Here is a 19616-nt window from a genome sequence, read left to right as displayed (position 1 = left end):
TCGGTGTCTGGAAATCTTTCACATCCTGTTTACGCCGGGCAGATTTCAGCCCGGGACCGCAGAGAGCTGGCAAGGGCCTCTGCCTGGACACAGCTTCTCTCTCTCTTTTCTATCTGCTCCCTGCCTCCCCGCCTAAAGATCTCCATCTGCAAACCTTTTCCACACCGCCTCCTTCCTATCAACGCCTTCAACCTAAAGCAAACAAGCACACGTCTGGCTCGCTCCGCTGCCCTGCGGCCACAGGAATATGACCGGGGTGGAATCGAAATCGTGATAAAGGAATCCTTTTTATGCAGCAAGCAGACCAAATGTGGCTAAATCACACAACAGCCCCTTTTAATGTCCAAGTACAGGTTTAATACAGCTATGTTGTCATATTTACAGTGTCTTATATCAAACAGAAACTTCCAGAGAATGTCAAGAGAAATGATCTGAGAAGGTTTTTCATGCCTGTAAAGAATGAGAGCAAAATCCTGACATTTGAATCAGGCAACGTAAAAAAATAACATCTGCTAAAAGTGATCAAATAGCGAAGGTAAATGAACAAAGGATCCATCTGTCCTCTCGTCTTTATTTTCCCCCTGAGCGAAGCAGTTTGTAGTTTTAGTCCTGTATTCATTCTCCTCCTCCTCCTCCTCCTTTCCGCCTCCCTCACCTCTTCCTCTGCACTCGCTTCCATCAGCGGCACTTGCAGGATTTGACGACCATGTTGGAGAGTTGCTCAACACGTGGCGTGCGGCCGATAAAGTACATGATGGTGAGGGGCTCAAGGTCCTGGGGAACGCAGCAGGGCGTGGCGGAGGCCTCGGGGTTCAGCTTGTTGTACAGGGGCAGGATCTGACCAGGGAATAGAGATGAAGATGAGTTAAAGGTGCTGAAGACTTTCTCAATCAGCTTCTTACTACGACCGATAGAGTCCTACATGAACACAATTTAGTTTTTGTTAATTCCGGTGAGAGATTTTCTGAATTTGTGTTTTCTCTGTTCTTTTCTCTCACTGGTCTGAAGTAGGTGGTGCTTAACTGGAAAAAGTGACAGTAATCATGTCCTTTTGGCACCAATCAGTATTTGGCAACATTTAAATCAAAATCTGTTGACAGCTTTGGGGTTGTTTGCTTATGTTGCCATGTCGCTATCAATCAAATCTGATCAAAACACACCCACACACTCTGGATGAAGCAGATCACCAGACTAAACCTTAACTCCAACTGTTGCTTATTTCGTGTTATGTGATGTAGAAATACTTCAGGTTTTCAGGGGCTTTAAAAGAAGGCTGTGTAGGTAAATATATTACTGTCAAGTCAAGTTCAACCATTGGTGCTGTATCATGTAATCCTTTATCAGTGTGTTTCATCGTTTCTTTTTCAGATACTTTGACATGTACCAAACTCCATAAACACGGGAACCAGGCAGATCAAATAGTGCAAAAGCCACAGCTGTAAAGTGTTTGATTGCAGCAAACTTCACTGTCAAATAAATCCTACACATTTGACTCAAAATGAACAACATGAAGAAGGAAAAAGTAAAAACAGACGTTCTGTAAGAGTCCGTGTGGCTACTTGCCAAACCATACGCTATGAGACAAACAGGCCGTGTTGCGTAAGCCTATATGTTGTGTAGTGAAGCCATAATAGACTTCTGCGAGGTGACAGCCCACTTATGACCTTGGGGTTAACCAATCTTAACTGACCGCGGTGTTCAGCCACCACAAACAATGCACATTAAGCTCATTTAAGGGCAAATGTCACCCGCATCTTTAAGTTTCTGCACCTTGAAGTTGGGCTGACATCTTATTGGAGTTTGGTCCAAACCAAAGTGTTTTACCAGAGCGAGTCAGAGCAGTTAGTGAGCAGCTGTTGTTTTCTGTTAGGAGTTGCTTTTGTTCCGACTGAAACAAATGTTCATGACGGCTCAATCACAGATGATTTCTGTTTGTACCATCTGGCTGTGTGTCTTTCATTAAGAAGTCAGTCATTTTGCCATTAAAATTATTACATAACAACTTTTATTTAGCAAAAAGTGGTCATGAATCTCAAGATTGGAGCAAAATATAATTTAGTAAAAAAAGAGCAAATCTAACTTGGCATGACTGTACTACAGATGGTGGTCTAATTTATTAGTCTCGGTGGTTAAAACAGAGTTTTTTTGTTGTGGTGTCGTGCTCCAGATGGGCTTAGATCAGATGTAACAGTCACAAAATGAACTGCTGTTTTTTGACAAACCCAAAAATATAAGAGATATTTATTTCTGGATGCAGACATACAGTATATGAGCTTGAATATTGTCTGAAAGATTTTAGTTCTAGTGCTGATAGGAAACAATTTTTGGTACCAATGACAAAATGATACTTCATTCAATACCTGACTTTAAAGGAATAGTTTACTTTAAAGGAATAGTATGACATTTTAGGAAATGCGCCTATTCATTCAGAACCACTAAAGCCCACTAAATAACAAGTATCTTGCTTGTTTAATCTATAAACAAACATGATGTGGTTTTACTGGGAGTTACATACTGGAACTGTTTCATAGCCAGGAAAAGTGACTTCCCGGAGTCAGAAGAGATAAAAACACGTTAATTAGTAAGCTTTAGAGGTGCTTGTAAGCAGATATTTTTAACTTTAGACTGAGCCCCTGCTCCCAGTCTTTATGCTAAGCTAAGCTAACAGTCTAGGTTCATACGCAGCTGACAGACATGAGCGTGGTATCAGTCTTCTTGTATTCCTCTTGGAAAAAAAGAAAATATGTTTTTTACTGAATTATCAAACTGTTCTTTCAAGAAAGATACAAATATTTATTTTCCATACAGTTTTTTTTCCATTTAACAAAAAGAGGCCAATTTTCTAGTATTAAACACAAGCAGCTGTACAAGAACTTGTACTGACGATGACAAAAGTTTGATTTACATCAGGAACTATCAAACTTATCAAAGAATAAGTGAACTAGATTTTGAATCAGATCAAGTATTCTGTGCAGGTTTTTGGTGCTTTTTGGACAGTTTAGTGCTGTGGACACGTTTCACTTGTTACCAAAAACACTGAGGTTCAACCGGGTCCCAGTCATATGTCATCATACTGAAATAGATGACGATACCAACTCACCATGTTGTAGTGGTTGTTTGCACTCCAGAGGTAAGGGCAGTTGCCAGCACAGAAGTTGGCTTTGTAACCTTTGGGTTCGTGAATCCACTTCCAGTTGAGGTCGCGCCTGAAGTCAATGTAGAGTGAACGCAGGCAGCAGCCCTGGTCTGAACCGCTGAGACACACGGAGAGAGAAAAACTGTACTCAGAGCGAGATTTTAACTCCTGTCCTGCATTTCAATGTCTGGGGCAAAGGCCCAAAGTTTGGGTCATGGGAATATGACAAAGGGTCACCATTGAAGAACCAGCCATCAAGAGTTAATGACTATGCAAGTCAGCCAGAGTTTTCCCCTGCAGCGTGAGGTAGTCTAAATAAAACACTGCATGCCTGTTGGCCTGCAGTCTAAACACAGGTTCAGTATTGTTAGTTTTGCCACACAATAGTCTGAAAAGTGAGTTTTGGGTCAGCAGGGAAAAAAAAATCTTAAATCCACCACCCACCACAAAAAGATTTCAGAATTATAAAACTACAATTCCTGGAAGAGTGTGAGCGCTATCAATCATCCCCTGAGCCCCCACACAAAACCACACACACACACACGGGTCTGATTGGCGGCATACCGAGTGCAGGTTGTGGCGTCTGTGGCGGCTGCCCTCTTCTTGCGGTTCTTCTTGGCCGGGTTGTCCACTCTGTCGCTAGGCAGCAGGGTGAGGATGAGGTGCGGCGTCTTGGTGCTGAAATCTGGCTGGCCTTTAACCTGACCTGGCTTTCTTATCTGACGAAGCTGCTCATCATCCACACCTGCGGAAAAGATGATACCTTTGAGTGTCTTCAGTTCGCTCAGTTTGCCAGACAATGTGGTAATTCAGTTAATTAATAATTACCACACATTTACAGATTATACTTCTGACACAGATGTTTTTTTACACACCAAAGGTTGTGTTTTTAGCCATCCTAGCAGCACGGCTCTATAGAGACGGCAGTGTTGGTCAGTCTGTCCACCATTTTGGTCCTGACTGAAATATCTGTATGTAAGTATTGGATGGATTACCATCACATTTTGAACAGACATTCATGGCGCCCAGAAGATGAATCCTGATGAAGTTATCTTGTGACTTTTCCTCTAGTACCACCATGAGGTTGACATTTTTGTTTTTTTTAATGAAATCTCTCGACAACTATTGGATGGTTTGGTTCAGACACTGATGTTCTCCTCAAGATGAATTGTACTTTGTCCATTACTTTAGTTTAAGACCAAATACCTGCAAAACAAATGACATTCCCATCAGCTTTAGCTATACTTTTTGTTTTGTGCTAATAACCAATTGTAGAATGCTAACATGCTAAAATGAAGATGGTAAACATTATACCTGATTAACATCAACGGGTTAACATTATCATTGTGAGCATATTAGCATGCTGACGTTAGTATTTTGCTGTGCACCACTGTACCTGAGCAGCATAGTTGTAGACTGTTTGTCTTGTTTTAAGACAACATTTGAAATTCTAAACTTTTTGAATGTTGTTAAACAAATAAGTACACGGTTAGAAATATATACATCATACAGTTGTTTCCGAGGCCAGAAATGACTGACCTGACTGTTTGCATCTGATTTCATGGTTTTTATGAGTCTTCCTGGTCTTCTGGAGTGCAAGAACTAAAAACAAGTCCCCCGCCTGTTTTGCCGCAGTATCAAAAGCTGACATTTTTACCAAATGTGAAAAAAAAACTGACTTGGCTGAGCGTAAATCCTGAGGAAAGTGCCGTAATTTGGGTCCTAATTAAGCAATGCAGACAGTCTGGTATTCAACAGTATCACAGTGTGTGGAAGAACAGTTTCTCCATTATTCTTGCAGAATAGTGTGCAAGTGATTCATAAATCATTTAGGAGACGCCTTCCGGATGAGTCTACATTTTATGGTCATATTTTGTGACCTGCAGGATTATTGCTCTGCCAATAAATCTTACCGAAGTGCTTTTAACGCCCTCAAAGCCATTTATAAGAGACATCCTGTCATGTTTGCATCTCACGAGTATAAATAACCCAATGACGCAAAATAACCCCTAGTAAGAGATCAAGATCTTTTGTTTTATCTCATTAAATCTGTTATCTACTCACAACCAAGTGACAGTAAAGACTAAAATGATCATGCAACTTTCTCAGAGGAACACGCAGGTTAAAGTGAGCCTTACAGAAAGCTGTTCTAGTCTAATCCACTCTGCACATACAGTGTAGCTGAGTACTGAGCCTTAGTCAGCATCATATGCAAGAAAAACAGAGAGAACCGCCACAAACCTGCAAAGAGCGCCTCCAGTTCCTCACTCTTGTTGGGCACAATGTTGTTGGTGGATGGGACAAAGGTGCAGCAGGGACAGTGGACGCCCAGCCTCAAGCCTAGATTATTCTCTGATCAGTAGGAGGGAGACAGAGGACACGGATTAATTTATAAATATATATATGGATCATGCTGTAAAGTAAATGCGTGGCTGGTGCAGCAGCTGACCTGGATCTGACACCCAGTCCTTTACGGTTTCTGTGACGTCCACAGATATCCAGGATCCCTTCACCCGCGGCTGAACGGTGCGAGAGTCAATATAACGTTGAGTGGAGGTGCTTTCTTCATCTGGCTTCAGCAGCTGACACAACAAACACACACAGAGAACGACAGGACGGTGACGAGGCAGACACACGCAACATATAATTATGATTTCTTCACATCTACCTGTCAGGATAGACAGTAGATTTTATAATTTCCACTGTGGTTAAAGGAGGCAGCGAGTTCACCGCCACAATTTCAGCATAGCACACAAATGACATAGAGAATAAAAACAAAAAACAAGCAATAACCTGCAAGGTTTTTCATCAGGCATGTAAATTATGTTGACTCACTTTCCTGGGGCTAGCATTTTTCTGTAAGAGGTGTGAAATTTCCCCCTTCGAGCCAAAATATAAATATAACTTAATTGGTAAAGATTTAGTATCAAAATTGTCTTGCTGACAAATCCAGACAAGAAAAATCTACCCTAAAACAAACAAAAAAAAGGTGTTTCTGTGATATTACACAATTCAAACAGCGTGTGCACAAACAAGTTTTTTCAAAAAGAAGAAACATGTGCAGGTGATTTTACAGAGTTTTCATGTTGAAAAGAAACAATTCTGCTTCTTTTATAATAAATGGGGGATTAAATGACCTAAAGAGATTTTAAAGCACAATGGATTCTCCTTAAAACAGCGTAAAGGGTGCTTCATTCTCATATAAAAACATACAAAACTCAGGAATCAACAGTTTATCTTGTTGAACTCAGTTTACGTTCTTGCTCTCGCTCTGAGCTGTGTCCGTTACTGACAGACTATCCTCTACCTGATGGATCTCCACTCTCTGCTCAGACGCCCGGGCCTGCGGGTTGGGAGCTCTGAAGATCCTGAATTCAGCTTTGACCAGGGTGCTGTTGGTCAAATCCACTCCACTGACGTCGAAGTGGACGACTCTGTAATGGGGGTTGGGGGCTACTGGCTGCACCGCATCTGGAGGAAGAAGCATAAAAAGTACAGGATAATATTGTTAAAAACAGCATTGTGAGCCAGATGCATTGTCTCTGACATAATTACTGATGATAAGTGTCTCAAAACTAAATGATAGGTTTGGGCTGAGTGAGTAAATGTATCTGGCCTTGTACTTAACATGTGGGCAACTGTCACATTCATAGGCTTTACTCCATTAGACAGTTATGTAATTATAAACAAAACAGTATCCAGCTCCATAAATCCTACCGTCTCTCAAATAATCCACTTGAGACCTGGTTCAAAACACAGCTGGTGAATGTTTGTCACTGTGAAGCTGCATCAGAGGATTTAGTGCTTTGCTCAAGGGTAGCTTGAAAGTAGCTGTAAAAGGAGGGTAAACTCATAGGATAACACATTTTTTTCCACCCCTTCCTCAGTTTTCCAGCTACAACTGCTTCTGTCTTATGATGGGCGGCATCACTGGATTTGGTCAATAGATCTAAGCAACAATAGTCAACTTCATATGATTATATTTCTGTTGATGTATTAATGGTGCACGTTCTGTAATCAAGTGCAATCTCAGGTTGCTGGTGCTTTACTTGACCATGTGGTGAAACTTTATACTCCTCTAAACTATATTATAGATATTCAGTACTCATTCATCTACATTTATTTCACAGCTTCAGGTACTATTTTCCTTGCAGAAATGTATAAATCTTATTAAACCTTAAAATATAATAGACTGTGAAAGGTTGAACTACCCAACAAGACCATGTATAAGAAGTTAGAGTAACGTCACTTGGACCAGATACAACATTGAAATAGTGCTTATGAATTAATGCGTCAGTAATTTTTCAGTTTAATTGTGCTGTTACTTTTAATACTTAACATGTATATTATATAATGTGTAATATTTTGAATAAGGGACTTTTACTTGTAACTTCCTACATTCATTAGAGAAGGATCTAATAGTTCTTCCACTATTGTCTGACTTGACACTAGTATTGATGGAAGTGAAGTCTGTGGTTACAATTAAATAAAGACAGTTACAGTACGTCAGTGGTTCCCAACCTGGGGTCGGGATGCCCCGTGTGGTCCCAAGATGCATCTGTGTACAAGATGATTAAAGGAAAATATATAAATTATGTTTTCTGTCTTTTCTTCTTTTTTTCTTAAGAAACTGAACACTTCATGCCGTTCAAATAAAACGATCTGAAAGGAAAATTCGCTGCTCACATTGCTTCATTTTAACTGGAAACAATTATTTAAATTCACTTAAATTCATTTTGGACCCACGAACCACAAACAAACCCTTCTCATGTATAATAGATGGACTCACTTGTATCGGTGCGGGGGGGCAGCATGTCAATCCGCTGCACCTCTTTGGCGTAATAGTCCTCCTCGCTGCTCTCGCGCTCGCATGCGGACTCGGCCAGACGAGCGCGCTCCTTCAGCAGCTCCCGCGTGCTGTTGTACAGCAGCATGACCTCCGGGGGCACCGAGCCAGACGGTTCGGCCTTGGTCGGGTCCGGCGGGCTGCGGATGCGGAGCTTGCTGAGGATCTGTCCGCGGACCGCCTCGATGCGCCGGGACTTTTGCTCGTCCAGGTTAATGAACTGGCACGTGTTGATCCCCTCCACCAGCACACCGGAGAACCGGAGCAGCAGCAGCAGCGCGAGGTGGGAGAGCCACATTGTCCGGAGAGGAGACGGAGGGACGGAGCTACTCCCTGAATGGCCGTGAAGGAAGTCCAGCTGAAACAAGACTACTGATGACTTTAAAACTGAGACTTGCAACCAAGCATGAAGAAATGTGTGCGTCAGTGATGAAAAATTTAAACTGAAGGCTTTACTGCCTCCAAAACTCTCTGAAATTAAATAAAAAGTCCAAACAATTCGATATGCACGCCTAACAGGCTGTTCTGGTCAAAACAACTTTATGTGGAAAATGAAAACCACATCTGCTGACTTAACGTTTATCCTGCTACGGTAATTTTATAACATTTTTCATACACGCGCCTGCAGCAGCACCCAAAACACAACGACACATTATTATTTAGTCATTAAAGGCAAGATTCTGGATAACAATAAAACTAAGCGAAAACATTTTTATGAATAAAAGCTTATCAGAAACTGCTTATCAACGCTAGTTGATAAAAAAACTACCAAACTCCAAATCTAGTGATTGGAAATTTGGATGACGCTTCACTCCAAGCTGGTGCGCTCAGGAGCTCCGGTGTGGTCCTGCGCTTTTGACGCATGCGAAGGTGAAAAGATTTAAATGACAATCAGTCCGAAAAAGTTACAGTTTTATCCGTCTCCGTTTTCCGTTGTCCATCCTTGGATAATTTAACAGCTTTCAGGAGAAAAGAGTCATCACAGGAGCTCAGCCCATGTCGCAAATCCTCCAAACGAAAACCTGAGCTGCTCACTTCATCTGAAGCAGCCGGGCTCCTGCGCCTTCACCTCCGAAAAACCCATCGGGGGAGCAAAAAAGTGGCCCATACCCGCTCCCAGAAAAAAAATCTAGTTAATGCTTTTAAAAAAAACCTAATGACGTCCTCCCATTCCCCGTTATAGGTAAACAGAAAGCAGGCTGCACTAAAACGTTGGAAAAAACTGTTGATTTATGTTGGAAAAACCATGGTGGGCCTGTTAATCCCCCTCATACGCTATAAACATCAAAACACGGAAAGAGTCAGGCGACATAAAAAGACATGACGCAAAAAAATATATATATGAAAGAAGTCCTTGTGCTGTGAATTAAAAAAGGCAACTTCCCAGTAAATTACAGATCCCCGGTTTAAATGAGCACCAGCCTGATCTCTGCTGGGCTGAAAGCACAGAGGCAGAGAGCTGCTGCAGGATCTGACTCCATTATTCTGCAGATCCTCTGTGAGAAATGCACCGAGTCTCAGACAGAAAGAGGAGGTAGAGGAGGAGGAGGGAGGGACTGGATGTGTGTGTGTGTGTGTGTGTGTGTGTGTGTGTGTGTGTGTGTGTGTGTGTGTGTGTGTGTGTGTGTGTGAGGTGGTAGTGGTGGTAGTGGTGGTGATGGGGCGGGTTGCCACCAAAGTGAAGGGAGTGTGTGATTATGTAGGCAAGGGCCATCTTCCTCTCACCAAAGCAGGCACACACTCATACAGAGAGGCGCAAGTTTCTCCTGCAGTTTTTTTCTCCCCACAAATAATGCTTGCACCGCCCTCCCTCCACAGGTAAACAGGTGAAAGAGGAAAAAGAGGTCAGAGTGGACTGAAGGAAGAATGAAAAGAGCCGTGGATGAATTAAAGAAGCTGCTTGAGTCATCCAAGTTGAGATGGAATAAATTAACTGTCTAAAAAGCAGAGGTGGAAGTAACTACATGCTAAAAATAACTGGGTTAAATTTTTACCCAGTTTGGATCAATACAGCATCAACAACCCAGTTTCGGTGTTATTTTTTATTTTGCTGTTGGTTTATATACAGAAACTAAAGCTTTATAATCTACTCCGCTCTTTTTAAACTTACATGTCACAGGTTTGTTTTTGATTGTTAATAACATGTGCATCTTTTGAATGTCATATGCAAGTTACTACAGCTTCCATAGAGCAAGATTTAAGGATACCAGCTGAGCTGATAACGTTAGTCAGTTTAAAAAGTTGGCTCGCTGACGAGAGATGTTAGATTAAACTAGGAAATAAACACTGAATCTAAATGATTTAGATGTGTCACACACACACATCACTGTAGGTCAGTGTCACATGTAATATACACATGCAAGAAAAACATGCATGGAAACAGTCTATTTAGAAGTACGTTTTTAAAAGTTTTTTGGTGGAGAAGAATCTGGGCTCAGTCCCTGATGGTTAACAGTCCAGCAAACACCCCTGGTGAGATGGTATTTAAGGCTGCACTCAGATCAATAGGGACGAGTTTCGTTAAGAGCCCAGAGTCAGCTGCCATCAACAGGTCGTTGGTGATTTTCACCAAGGCTGCCTCTGCACTGTGAAAGGAGTGAAAACCAGACTGATATTGTTCAAACAGATTGTTGTCGGTAAAGTGAGTGTGTGCCTGAGCTGCAAGTACTTTAGAGAGAAATGGTAAATTTGAAATTGAGCGGAAAATTATTCACTGTACCAGGTTTTGAGTATTGAAGTTATTACAGCTGTTATGAGAGATGAGGGAACCAGAAGTAAGGGAGTCAGTTATTAAAGAGGACCGGGAAGGTAGACAGGCTTATACTAAATGAATAGGAAGGGGGTCTAGCTGGCAGGTAGATGATTTGGATTTCAGAAACTGCTGGAAGTTCAAAACTAGATGGTGAAGAAAAGAGGGGAACACAGAAAGGCGATTAAAGTGGACTGTATGTGGTATTGTTCGAAGGGGTCAGTTGCTGGTAAATATTTTCAAATTTGGCATTAAAAAAGATCATGAAGGCGTCACATTGAGCAACTGAATACAGGTGAGGTGCAAGAGTGTCTGGTGGCTATAACCATGGAAAACAGGGTTCTTGTGTTACCTTCACCTGACCTAATTAAATTTGCATAAAAGGTAGATTTAGCTGTGAAAAGAGCATCCTTATAATGAAGTATGTGGTTATTGTACATGTCTTTATGAACAACAAGGCCAGTTTTCGCATAAAGGTGTTTCAGGAGACGGCCTTTAGCTTTAAACTGGTGTATTTCAGGTGTAAACCAAGGGGCAGAGTGAGTAAAGGAGACAGACTAGGAACAGGAGCGTTTAAAAGACTATGAAGTCCATCATTGTAATGAGAGGCCAGTTTGTCTGGGGTGGATAAATTGTCCTCGCTGGGGAGGTTATCAATTCTACTGGAAAGAGCAGAAAAATCAATATTCTTAATGTTACGTAATGAGATGGAAGGTAACATTTGTTCTGGATAATGTAAGGTGACATTGAAAGATATTAACTTTTGGTTGGAAATGGGCAAATGCAGTTAAGAGGAATTACACCGAAGCAGCACATAAGGTCGAGAATTTGTCCTTTGAAGACGTAGGAAAAATCAATATAGTGCTGTAATCGAAAACTGTCCAGACATATTAAGTCCCTTTAGTATCGTTGGCATTATCCATGTGTAAAATAAATTCACCCAGCAATATTACATTTTAGGGGACAAATGACATAAAAGGGTTAGAAAAACAGAAAGTTGGCCTGGGTGGTCAATAAATAGTGGCTAGTATGGTAGGAATTGGCCCATTGATTTATAGGCCAATGGACTTAAATGAAACATGCACAGATGCATTTATAGAGGACACTTTCACTTTTGGCTGTAGAGTATCATGAGACTGGTCCTTACCGCTTTTCTTGCTTTGAAACTTACACATGTATCCAGATGAATTACTGTTCTGGTAAATATTTTTAAAGGCACAATCTGTTCTCCAAATGTACACTAAAGGGCATCCCCATTAACAAAAGTCAAAGCACAAGATTGAAACTGCTGTTAAAGGACTAACAAATCTTTTAATAAAGGTACTAACACTACAAAACAACTCTGTTGTTTTCTTAAGCTGTTAAAAGGTTGTTGACCTCAGTAACTGTGCCGAACAAAATAAGTGAGAAGCAGGCAAAAAAAACAACCCAAATCTGTGTAAATATTTAAATACTCTGGAGACGACCTACTCCTGACAAAAAGCATGTTAGGAAACAACCGTACGTTTTGCAAAGTGTTTAGGATGGACTTTAGTGTTTGTCATGGTGGTAAAATGATGTTAACCATCATGTTAGGTCTGTTAAACATAAACACGCCCAAGAAGCCACAAAGAACAGATCAACCATCTGTTCGATTATAGCAGGGCGGGCAGTAAAGGCACCTGGTGATTAGATCTCTGGAGCCGAGAGAAGAAACTCCTTTCATAATGTAAAAATCATGGTCAGGTGGGGTCCCGCTAAATCTCCCTTATTTTCAAAGCCAAGTGTTGACAGGTATGCGCTAAACCTAAACTAAATGAGAGGAAAGAGGTTCTTGTTGGGTTTGAGACTCCATAACTTTTAAATGATAAGCAAGTCCTTTCAAAACTTGACATAAGTATGTTAAGAGGGGTGTATAATTTCACAAAAATGTATTTCGTGTAAGTGAATGTCTGTTATAATTGTGCCCTGACACATTTAGCTGAGTCCACTCCAACGTTACAGTAACATTAGCTGAAGCCAACAGCCGGCTAGCTTAGCATAAAGACTGGAAGCAGGGGGAAACAGCTGGCCTCAACCCACCTCCACCTCTGAAGCCACTAATTAATTAACATGTTATATCTTGTTTGTTTAATCCGTACATAAACCTAAGTGTAAAAACAACAATTGACCGTTGTTGCTGTTGGTCTATTTCTCTGCTGGGACCAGTGGTTGCCTAGCAATGGGTTTCTTGGCAAATCAATATTAGCTACTCTCTGTAACATGGCAAATTATTGTTTTTACACTATGGTTTTTGTATTGATTAAATAAGCGTGATATAACTTGTTAACTGGTATCTTTACAGTAGCCTAGTAGGTACGTGGCTCCTGTCACTTGTTGACAGAGTCAGACTAGCCGTTTTAAACGGTTTCCAGTCTTTGCTAAACTAATGTTAAAGGACCAGTAGGAAGGATTTAGTGGCATCTCACAGTGAGTTTGCAGATTGCAACCAAATGAATATCCCTCCCATCACCCTCTCCTTCTAAGCGTGTAGGAGAACCTACGGTGGCTGCGAAACTCTGGTCTACTGTAAAAACATGGCAGTGCAACATGGCGGGCTTCGTGGAAGAGGACCCGTTCTCTATGTAGATATAAAGGGCTCATTCTAAGGTAATGAAAACAGGATTCTTATTTTCAGGTGATTATACACTAATGAAAACATACTTATGAATATTATATTCCATTTCTGCCAAGTCCGTTCCGCTAGATGCCACTAAATTATACATAATGCCCCGTTAAGTGCTATCGATCTTTTGATCTCTCTCCCAAACATTAAAATGGTAAAATCCACACCAGCAATTTCCAAAAATGCTGCTGTAGTCAGGATCTCTGTGTGATATTCAGCTTTTGACTCAGTCATGCCAACAGCTAAAGGCTTATTCCTAATTTTTATTAAAATCACTCCACAGGCAGCCCATCCCTTTTTTCTAAAAAATCTTTATCTTTCCTTGTTTTCAATCTTGCTCCTTTCTTTCCTCTCTGTTCCTCTTCAGTCTCATTGTTAATTACAGTTCAGGATTTGGAGAGGACTGTTAATCTGTCAGGGGCGGCTTTTATTGCTGCTCTTCTGCCATCCCATTATACCGTTATTATAGTTGCGGGTGCAGGCCTGTAATTGCTATAAGTAGAAGGGAAAGGTAGGAGAGACTGAGGCTGCCTCCAGGCTTCTGGTCAGGGCAAACCCCCCTCCTTCATCGTCTCTCCTGGCAGGGTTTCTAAAAATGATAACACCGCCTGCAAACAAACAGGTTCCTGTTTCAACTTGACTGCTGCTGTTGCACCATCTTAAAAACAGCCAGAAAAGACACTTAAAAAACACTTAATTTGTCTCTTTGAATATCAACTCCTTCTTTCTGCCATCTTAAAAGGCGCAGACGCATTACACTAAAGGCATCTCAGATCTCAGGAGTCCGCCCAGGTGAGGCGGTGTGTGGCGGTGTGTGTGTGTGTGTGTGCGTGTGTGCGTGCGTGCGCGCGCTGTAATGTCTGTCTTAAAAAGAAAAAAATTCCTCAAAAAACAGCTTCTAGCCTGGCTGCTTTTTTCTGGCTCTTTTCCTCAAAGCCAAATATAGAGAAGCCACTGCCACGTCATCTGGCCCTCAGCACTTTCTTAACCCTGACAGAGGGCTCAATGGGGTTCAGAGCCTCAGCGCGCACACACACACACACGTAGGGTTATATTTTAGCATGTCTGTAATATAGTTCCACAAAAACCTAAAACCGATTGGGCTGTCACGGAAATTAGGACAGTTTTATTGAAAATGAAAAAGAAAGAGACCAAAAAAGTTACAAAAATAAATACAGATAAAACCACTGGGGGTTACTCTCAGGGGAACATTTCCATCCGTTACTCTTCAAATCTCTCTCCTCCAGAGGAAACATCAGCCACTTAAATGTCAGAACTACAATCAACCAAACAGTGTGGCCTATTTTCTCATGGCACCAACTCAAACCAGAGTCCAGCCTCTTCTCTCTTCTCTCTCTCTCTCTGGACACACACAGTCCCGTCTGAGCGAGGTTGGGTGTGAGAGTCAGTCTACACCTCGTCTTCGTTCAGCAGCATGTTGGGGATTCCTTTAGAGATCGGGAACTCGCGTCCTGATTCAGGGCACTGCAGACAGCCCTCTATCACCTCCACCTGCAACACACACACACACACACACAGAGGATGAGTTACACCACCACTAGGTGTCGTCATAGAGCAACATACACTACATGGCCAAAAGTACGTGGACACACCTGGGGCTGTTTCTTTATGGTTTGGGCTCATCCAATAATTCAGATGAAAGAAATGTTAATGCTACACTTTACAATAACAGTTTAGACCATAGTGTAATTCAAACTTCATGTTGACAGTTTGGGTCTTTGCAAAGACATAAAATACCAGATTAATGTAGAAAAAAAATCATTAAATAAGATTAAAAAACTGAAATAAAGAAAATGTGTGACTATCCTTTAAAAATAAAACAAAAAATCTATTTGCATAAAAACAGAATGAAAATAAAAGGCAATAAAACAATTAAAGAGAATGCAATTCTAAAATAATGTGTTTTTTAAGAGATGTGAATGAAGACAATGACCCTATGCACAAAACCAGGCCTATAAAGAAATGCTTGGTGCAGAAGAACAAATATGAGAATAAATATGACAAATGGTGTGATTCTCCACTGAATAGGGATGATTTAGCAGGATAATGTGCACAAGATGACCACCGGAAAGCTTTGTTGCTAATTGCCATTTCCAATAACGGAAGCATGATGTTTTCACTTTGTCAATATTGGATAGGGTAGATTGAAGGGCAAAGTGGCAATTTCATCAATTTAAAATTAAATCTACATCATGGTGCAAAAAGTGAAGGGATCTGAATACTTTCTGAGTGTTAAAACAACTTGTGATAATAAATTAGAATATTTGCTCCAAATCTGTCTTTGTTAAAAACAAACAAAAAACAGGCATTTCACCTAAAACAGGACTGATTATGAGTTGCATACCTCTAATAGCGCTCTGTGCACTTTCTTCAGGAACTCTTCGTTTGTCTGGTAGTCTGGCACCAGCTCACTGGGCAGGTCTTGTCGATGACCCAACTACGGAGAGGAAAGGATCAATATTTTGTCTATATTGTTTGGTATTTTGTCCACAATACCATTCAACAGCACCGAAAAATTAAAAAGCTGCTGGACTCTCTCTGTTCAAAAACTCCTGCTGATCTCTGTTGTTGATCTCTGGACTCACCTCCTCCGCAGCTTGGACCAGAGCGCCCCACTCCAGCTTGGGGATCATCCGGCTGATGAACTGAGGGTTGAACTCCAAGTCGTTCACCTTCACCTCACTTGCCTGCACAAAGAAAGCATCAGTAGGAATAAACACAGCCTGTTAGTGTGGACATTGAGAATCCTAACACCCTCTCCAGACACTACGTATATACACTCTGACAGCACATAGCAAAACCAAACAGGAGACTGGAGGTAACTGAGGAAGACTGGAATGACTGGTTGGTGTTTTAGTAGGAACAGTGACTAAAGTGACATCTGTATTTACATCCATTAGAAAGACATCAGTAGATGAGGTTAGAAATTGTGGTTGAAAGCGCACATTTGATGACCGTGATGCTCGTGCCTTAGTGCGATATGTCAGGAAAAACAGAAGAGCAACTTCTCCTCAGGTGACTGAGAATGTCAACGCAGGACATGACAGACTGTGTCAGCAAGAACAGTCCGTCGACAATTACATAGAGAGAGATGTTATAGTAGGGTTGCAGTACATAAACCCCTCATTACAAAGATGAATGCACATTTGAGAGTTCAGTGGTGCAAAAACCAGAGGCACTGGTCCACGGAGATGTGGAAAAAAGTGATATGGTCAGATGAGTCATCTTTCACCATATTCTCGACAAGTGGGAGAGTGCATGTGTGGCGTTCGCCAAGAGAACGTGTTATGACCCTTGGTCCTTTATTTGTTTCTGCTCCTGCAATAACCGCTCTCTCTCCCTCCTCGTCCCTTTAGTGTGCATTCTGATTGCCTGTGATGAGTTGCAGGTGGTGCTCCCTGATTGGCTCAGGTGACAGGATAGTTGCTGGCTGATTGGCTGACGCAAATGATTTAAACACCAGCTGATGCCGGTTTCCGCCCCTCTCCTCTCTCCGATTCCCAACGACGGAGGCCCTCCTGCTAACCCTAGAGAGTGTGTTAGTCAAATGTATTTGAGTGGTTTAGTGTGTTGTGGAACTAAGATGTCAGCCAAGTCTGCTGGCATTTCTCCTACTATTAGATGTTAGTTCATTGTACGCTGTAAATAGCTGAAATACTTTTCTTAATTAGTAGTTAGAAACAAAAGACAAAGATTTAACCTACTTATTTTTTCATTAGGGAAGTTTAAGGTGGGGTTAGTTAATTTTTGTTTGTTGTTTTGGGCATTGCTCAACTCTGAAGCTTCTGAAAAATAAACTGCTACAGTGTGAACTTTGATGGTTGTTGGGTTGACCATTCCTGGGATTGGGAAGAGTGGGGGCTCTAAGCATGTTGAGTCCAGGTTTTCCCTAGACTGGGAACATAACAAATGGTACAGGTCTGAACGTTTGACCCCTACAGTGAGGGGATCTGGGGGCTCTGTTTTGCTGTGGGGGGCATTTTGCTGGTATGGTTTGGGTCCACTTGTCCCCTTAGAGGGAACGGTCACTACAAATCAATGCAAAGTTGTTCTGAGTCATCACCAGGGTGCGAACTACAGGGGAGCCAGAGGGAGCTTGGCTCCTCTTAATAAAACATGATTTGTGAAATTTTGGGGCGGTCTCTAAAATACTGACAATATGCTATTTTTGCTGTGCCTATCTATTTTTCTATATCTTCATCATCATGGATCATGCATAAAATGAGGTTATTATTGATGTATGATTCATGCATGAGGGTGATTCATCACTAATTCACTTGCATAAAGATAGTCCATCGCCATCGAAGCATGGCGGCGCAATATCATAAACTTCACTCACTTTACAGGTGTAGTTTGTAGGATTTAGTGGCATCCAGCACTGACGTTGTAGATTGTAACCAAATGAATACCCTTCCCTTACAAACATGCAGGAGAAACTACAGTGGTCATGGAAAACGCTAAAAACCCTCTCGATAATCAGTGTTTGGTTTGTCCTATCTGGGCTACTGTAGAACCATGGCAGTACAACATGGTGGGCTCTGTGGAAGAGGACCCGCTCCCTATGTAGATATAAAGAGCTCATTTTAAGGTAACGAAAACACAACAAATCTTATTTTCAGGTGATTACACACTAATTAAAACATACTCATGAATATTATATTCAGTTTCTGCCAAGTCTGTTCTGCTAGATGCTACTAATTTCTACACATTGCACCTTTAACTCAAATATCAGAAAAAAACAAATGTTCGTAGTCCCACAGATATGTCAAAAAGAAAACAAGGAAGCTTACTCACAAAAAAATCTAAGCCAACTGACTCAAAGTCGGACCTCTGTGGTTCTAAGGTAAAGGTTATTCCCAGTTGATGGTATTATTCAATCTCAGCACCATATGTGATGGATCCCTTGTAGGCAGCCTGGCCTGTTTTGATTTAATGCTCATACATTTGTATGTTTATAGGCTGTTTTGCTATTTGACCTGTCCGTGTCTTATTTGTGCCAATAAACTATAGAATATAATACATCACTGTGCAGAGTATAAATAATCATCAGTAATGTGGATTTAATGACTAAGTAGTAGGCAAAGACAAATAATAATAGAACAGCTAAAACAGTCTGGTAAGTTCAGATAATTACATCACTTTACTGAAATGCAGCCTTTAAAACCAGGAAAACACAACACTTAATGCCATATATTACAATATCCAATATCTAAGACGATATCTAGTCTCATATCACAATATTGATATGATATCGATATATTACCCAGTCCTATTATGTATGTAAATAAAATATCTTGTTCCTGTACGATTTTTGAGTCAATTCATCCATTTTGGTTTTAAATATCAATAAAACTGAAGTTAAATCATTTGAGAGTCCAGTAGCTCATGAGAGGAAGTTTTATTTAAAATGAACGTCATAGAAACTGCAGACAGACTTGTGACAGACGTGTTGCGTCTGTTTGTTTTTGTTGTTGTTGTTTTACAGTATGGAGTAAACTTAGTCCTCCGAGCTCGTCTCTTTAACCTACTAAAGTCTTTCCCACATTCAGACTGTGTGGTGTTAGCAGCACTCACGCGCTCAGCCAGGTGTTTACCAGCGGTTGACAGTTTACCTTGATGAGTAGCGGGTATCCTTTAGTGACCCCCTTCACGTGAGACGTCAACATGTTGTGCGTGAGCAGCTTCATGTTTACAGACAGACGCTGGAGACTCAGAGATAACTGATACTAGTAAATGGCTGCAGATAACTTCGGTCTTCTTATTATCACGCTGTAGCTTGTACATGTGAACCGGAAGCCAATATTTTTTTTCTAGGATGGCGAAGTCATAACCCTCCCACCTCTGCCTCTGATTGGCTAGTACTCGTTACCTTCGTTGGCTGGATTGGTTATTTTTAGGCATGAGGAGTGTGATTGGTTAGAGTTAGCGTAACAATATCAGGGTCAGCCAATCAGAGGCAGAGAAGGGCGAGTCATGACTTCATCCTATGAAAAAAAATGTCGCGGACCGGAAATGCCGTTGGTGCATCGCTTAAATGTTCCCAGTAGAAGTCGCTACTCTACCTTTGGTTCCACTGTTACAGTTGTAAAATAGGAGAAATCCTTTTATGTTATTTGAGTTATTTGGAATATCACACACCACATGTAGGTAATTATTAATATCTCCAGTATACGACACTATCGAATAGTACTAACACCCTACTACTATAACAGCTGGTTAT

At 41.2% G+C, this 19616-nt stretch overlaps 2 protein-coding genes and 1 long non-coding RNA gene across 3 annotated transcripts; 1 reads left to right on the top strand and 2 right to left on the bottom strand.

Moving 5' to 3' along the window:
- Positions 1-311: 311 nt before the first annotated feature.
- tgfb5 (transforming growth factor, beta 5) lies at positions 312-9507 on the bottom strand. The gene is made up of 7 exons (XM_044364298.1): positions 7926-9507; positions 6444-6607; positions 5586-5718; positions 5378-5488; positions 3701-3881; positions 3101-3254; positions 312-837 (listed from the first exon to the last, which is right to left on the bottom strand). Exons 1-7 carry the CDS (start codon positions 8278-8280, stop codon positions 679-681), a joined length of 1257 nt encoding a protein of 418 aa, XP_044220233.1. The 5' UTR covers positions 8281-9507; the 3' UTR covers positions 312-678.
- LOC122990797 lies at positions 8490-10008 on the top strand. Its single transcript, XR_006405479.1, has 2 exons — positions 8490-8574; positions 9801-10008. It is a non-coding gene; the product is annotated as an uncharacterized LOC122990797 (long non-coding RNA).
- Positions 10009-14473: 4465 nt separating this feature from the next.
- trmt112 (tRNA methyltransferase activator subunit 11-2) lies at positions 14474-19201 on the bottom strand. Its single transcript, XM_044364616.1, has 4 exons — positions 19009-19201; positions 15982-16083; positions 15741-15833; positions 14474-14887 (listed from the first exon to the last, which is right to left on the bottom strand). Exons 1-4 carry the CDS (start codon positions 19081-19083, stop codon positions 14786-14788), a joined length of 372 nt encoding a protein of 123 aa, XP_044220551.1. The 5' UTR covers positions 19084-19201; the 3' UTR covers positions 14474-14785.
- Positions 19202-19616: the final 415 nt, after the last annotated feature.

Source organism: Thunnus albacares, chromosome 10, assembly GCF_914725855.1.
Source record: "Thunnus albacares chromosome 10, fThuAlb1.1, whole genome shotgun sequence".
Classification (NCBI taxonomy): domain Eukaryota; kingdom Metazoa; phylum Chordata; class Actinopteri; order Scombriformes; family Scombridae; genus Thunnus; species Thunnus albacares.
This window is presented reverse-complemented; position numbering and strand designations above follow the sequence as displayed.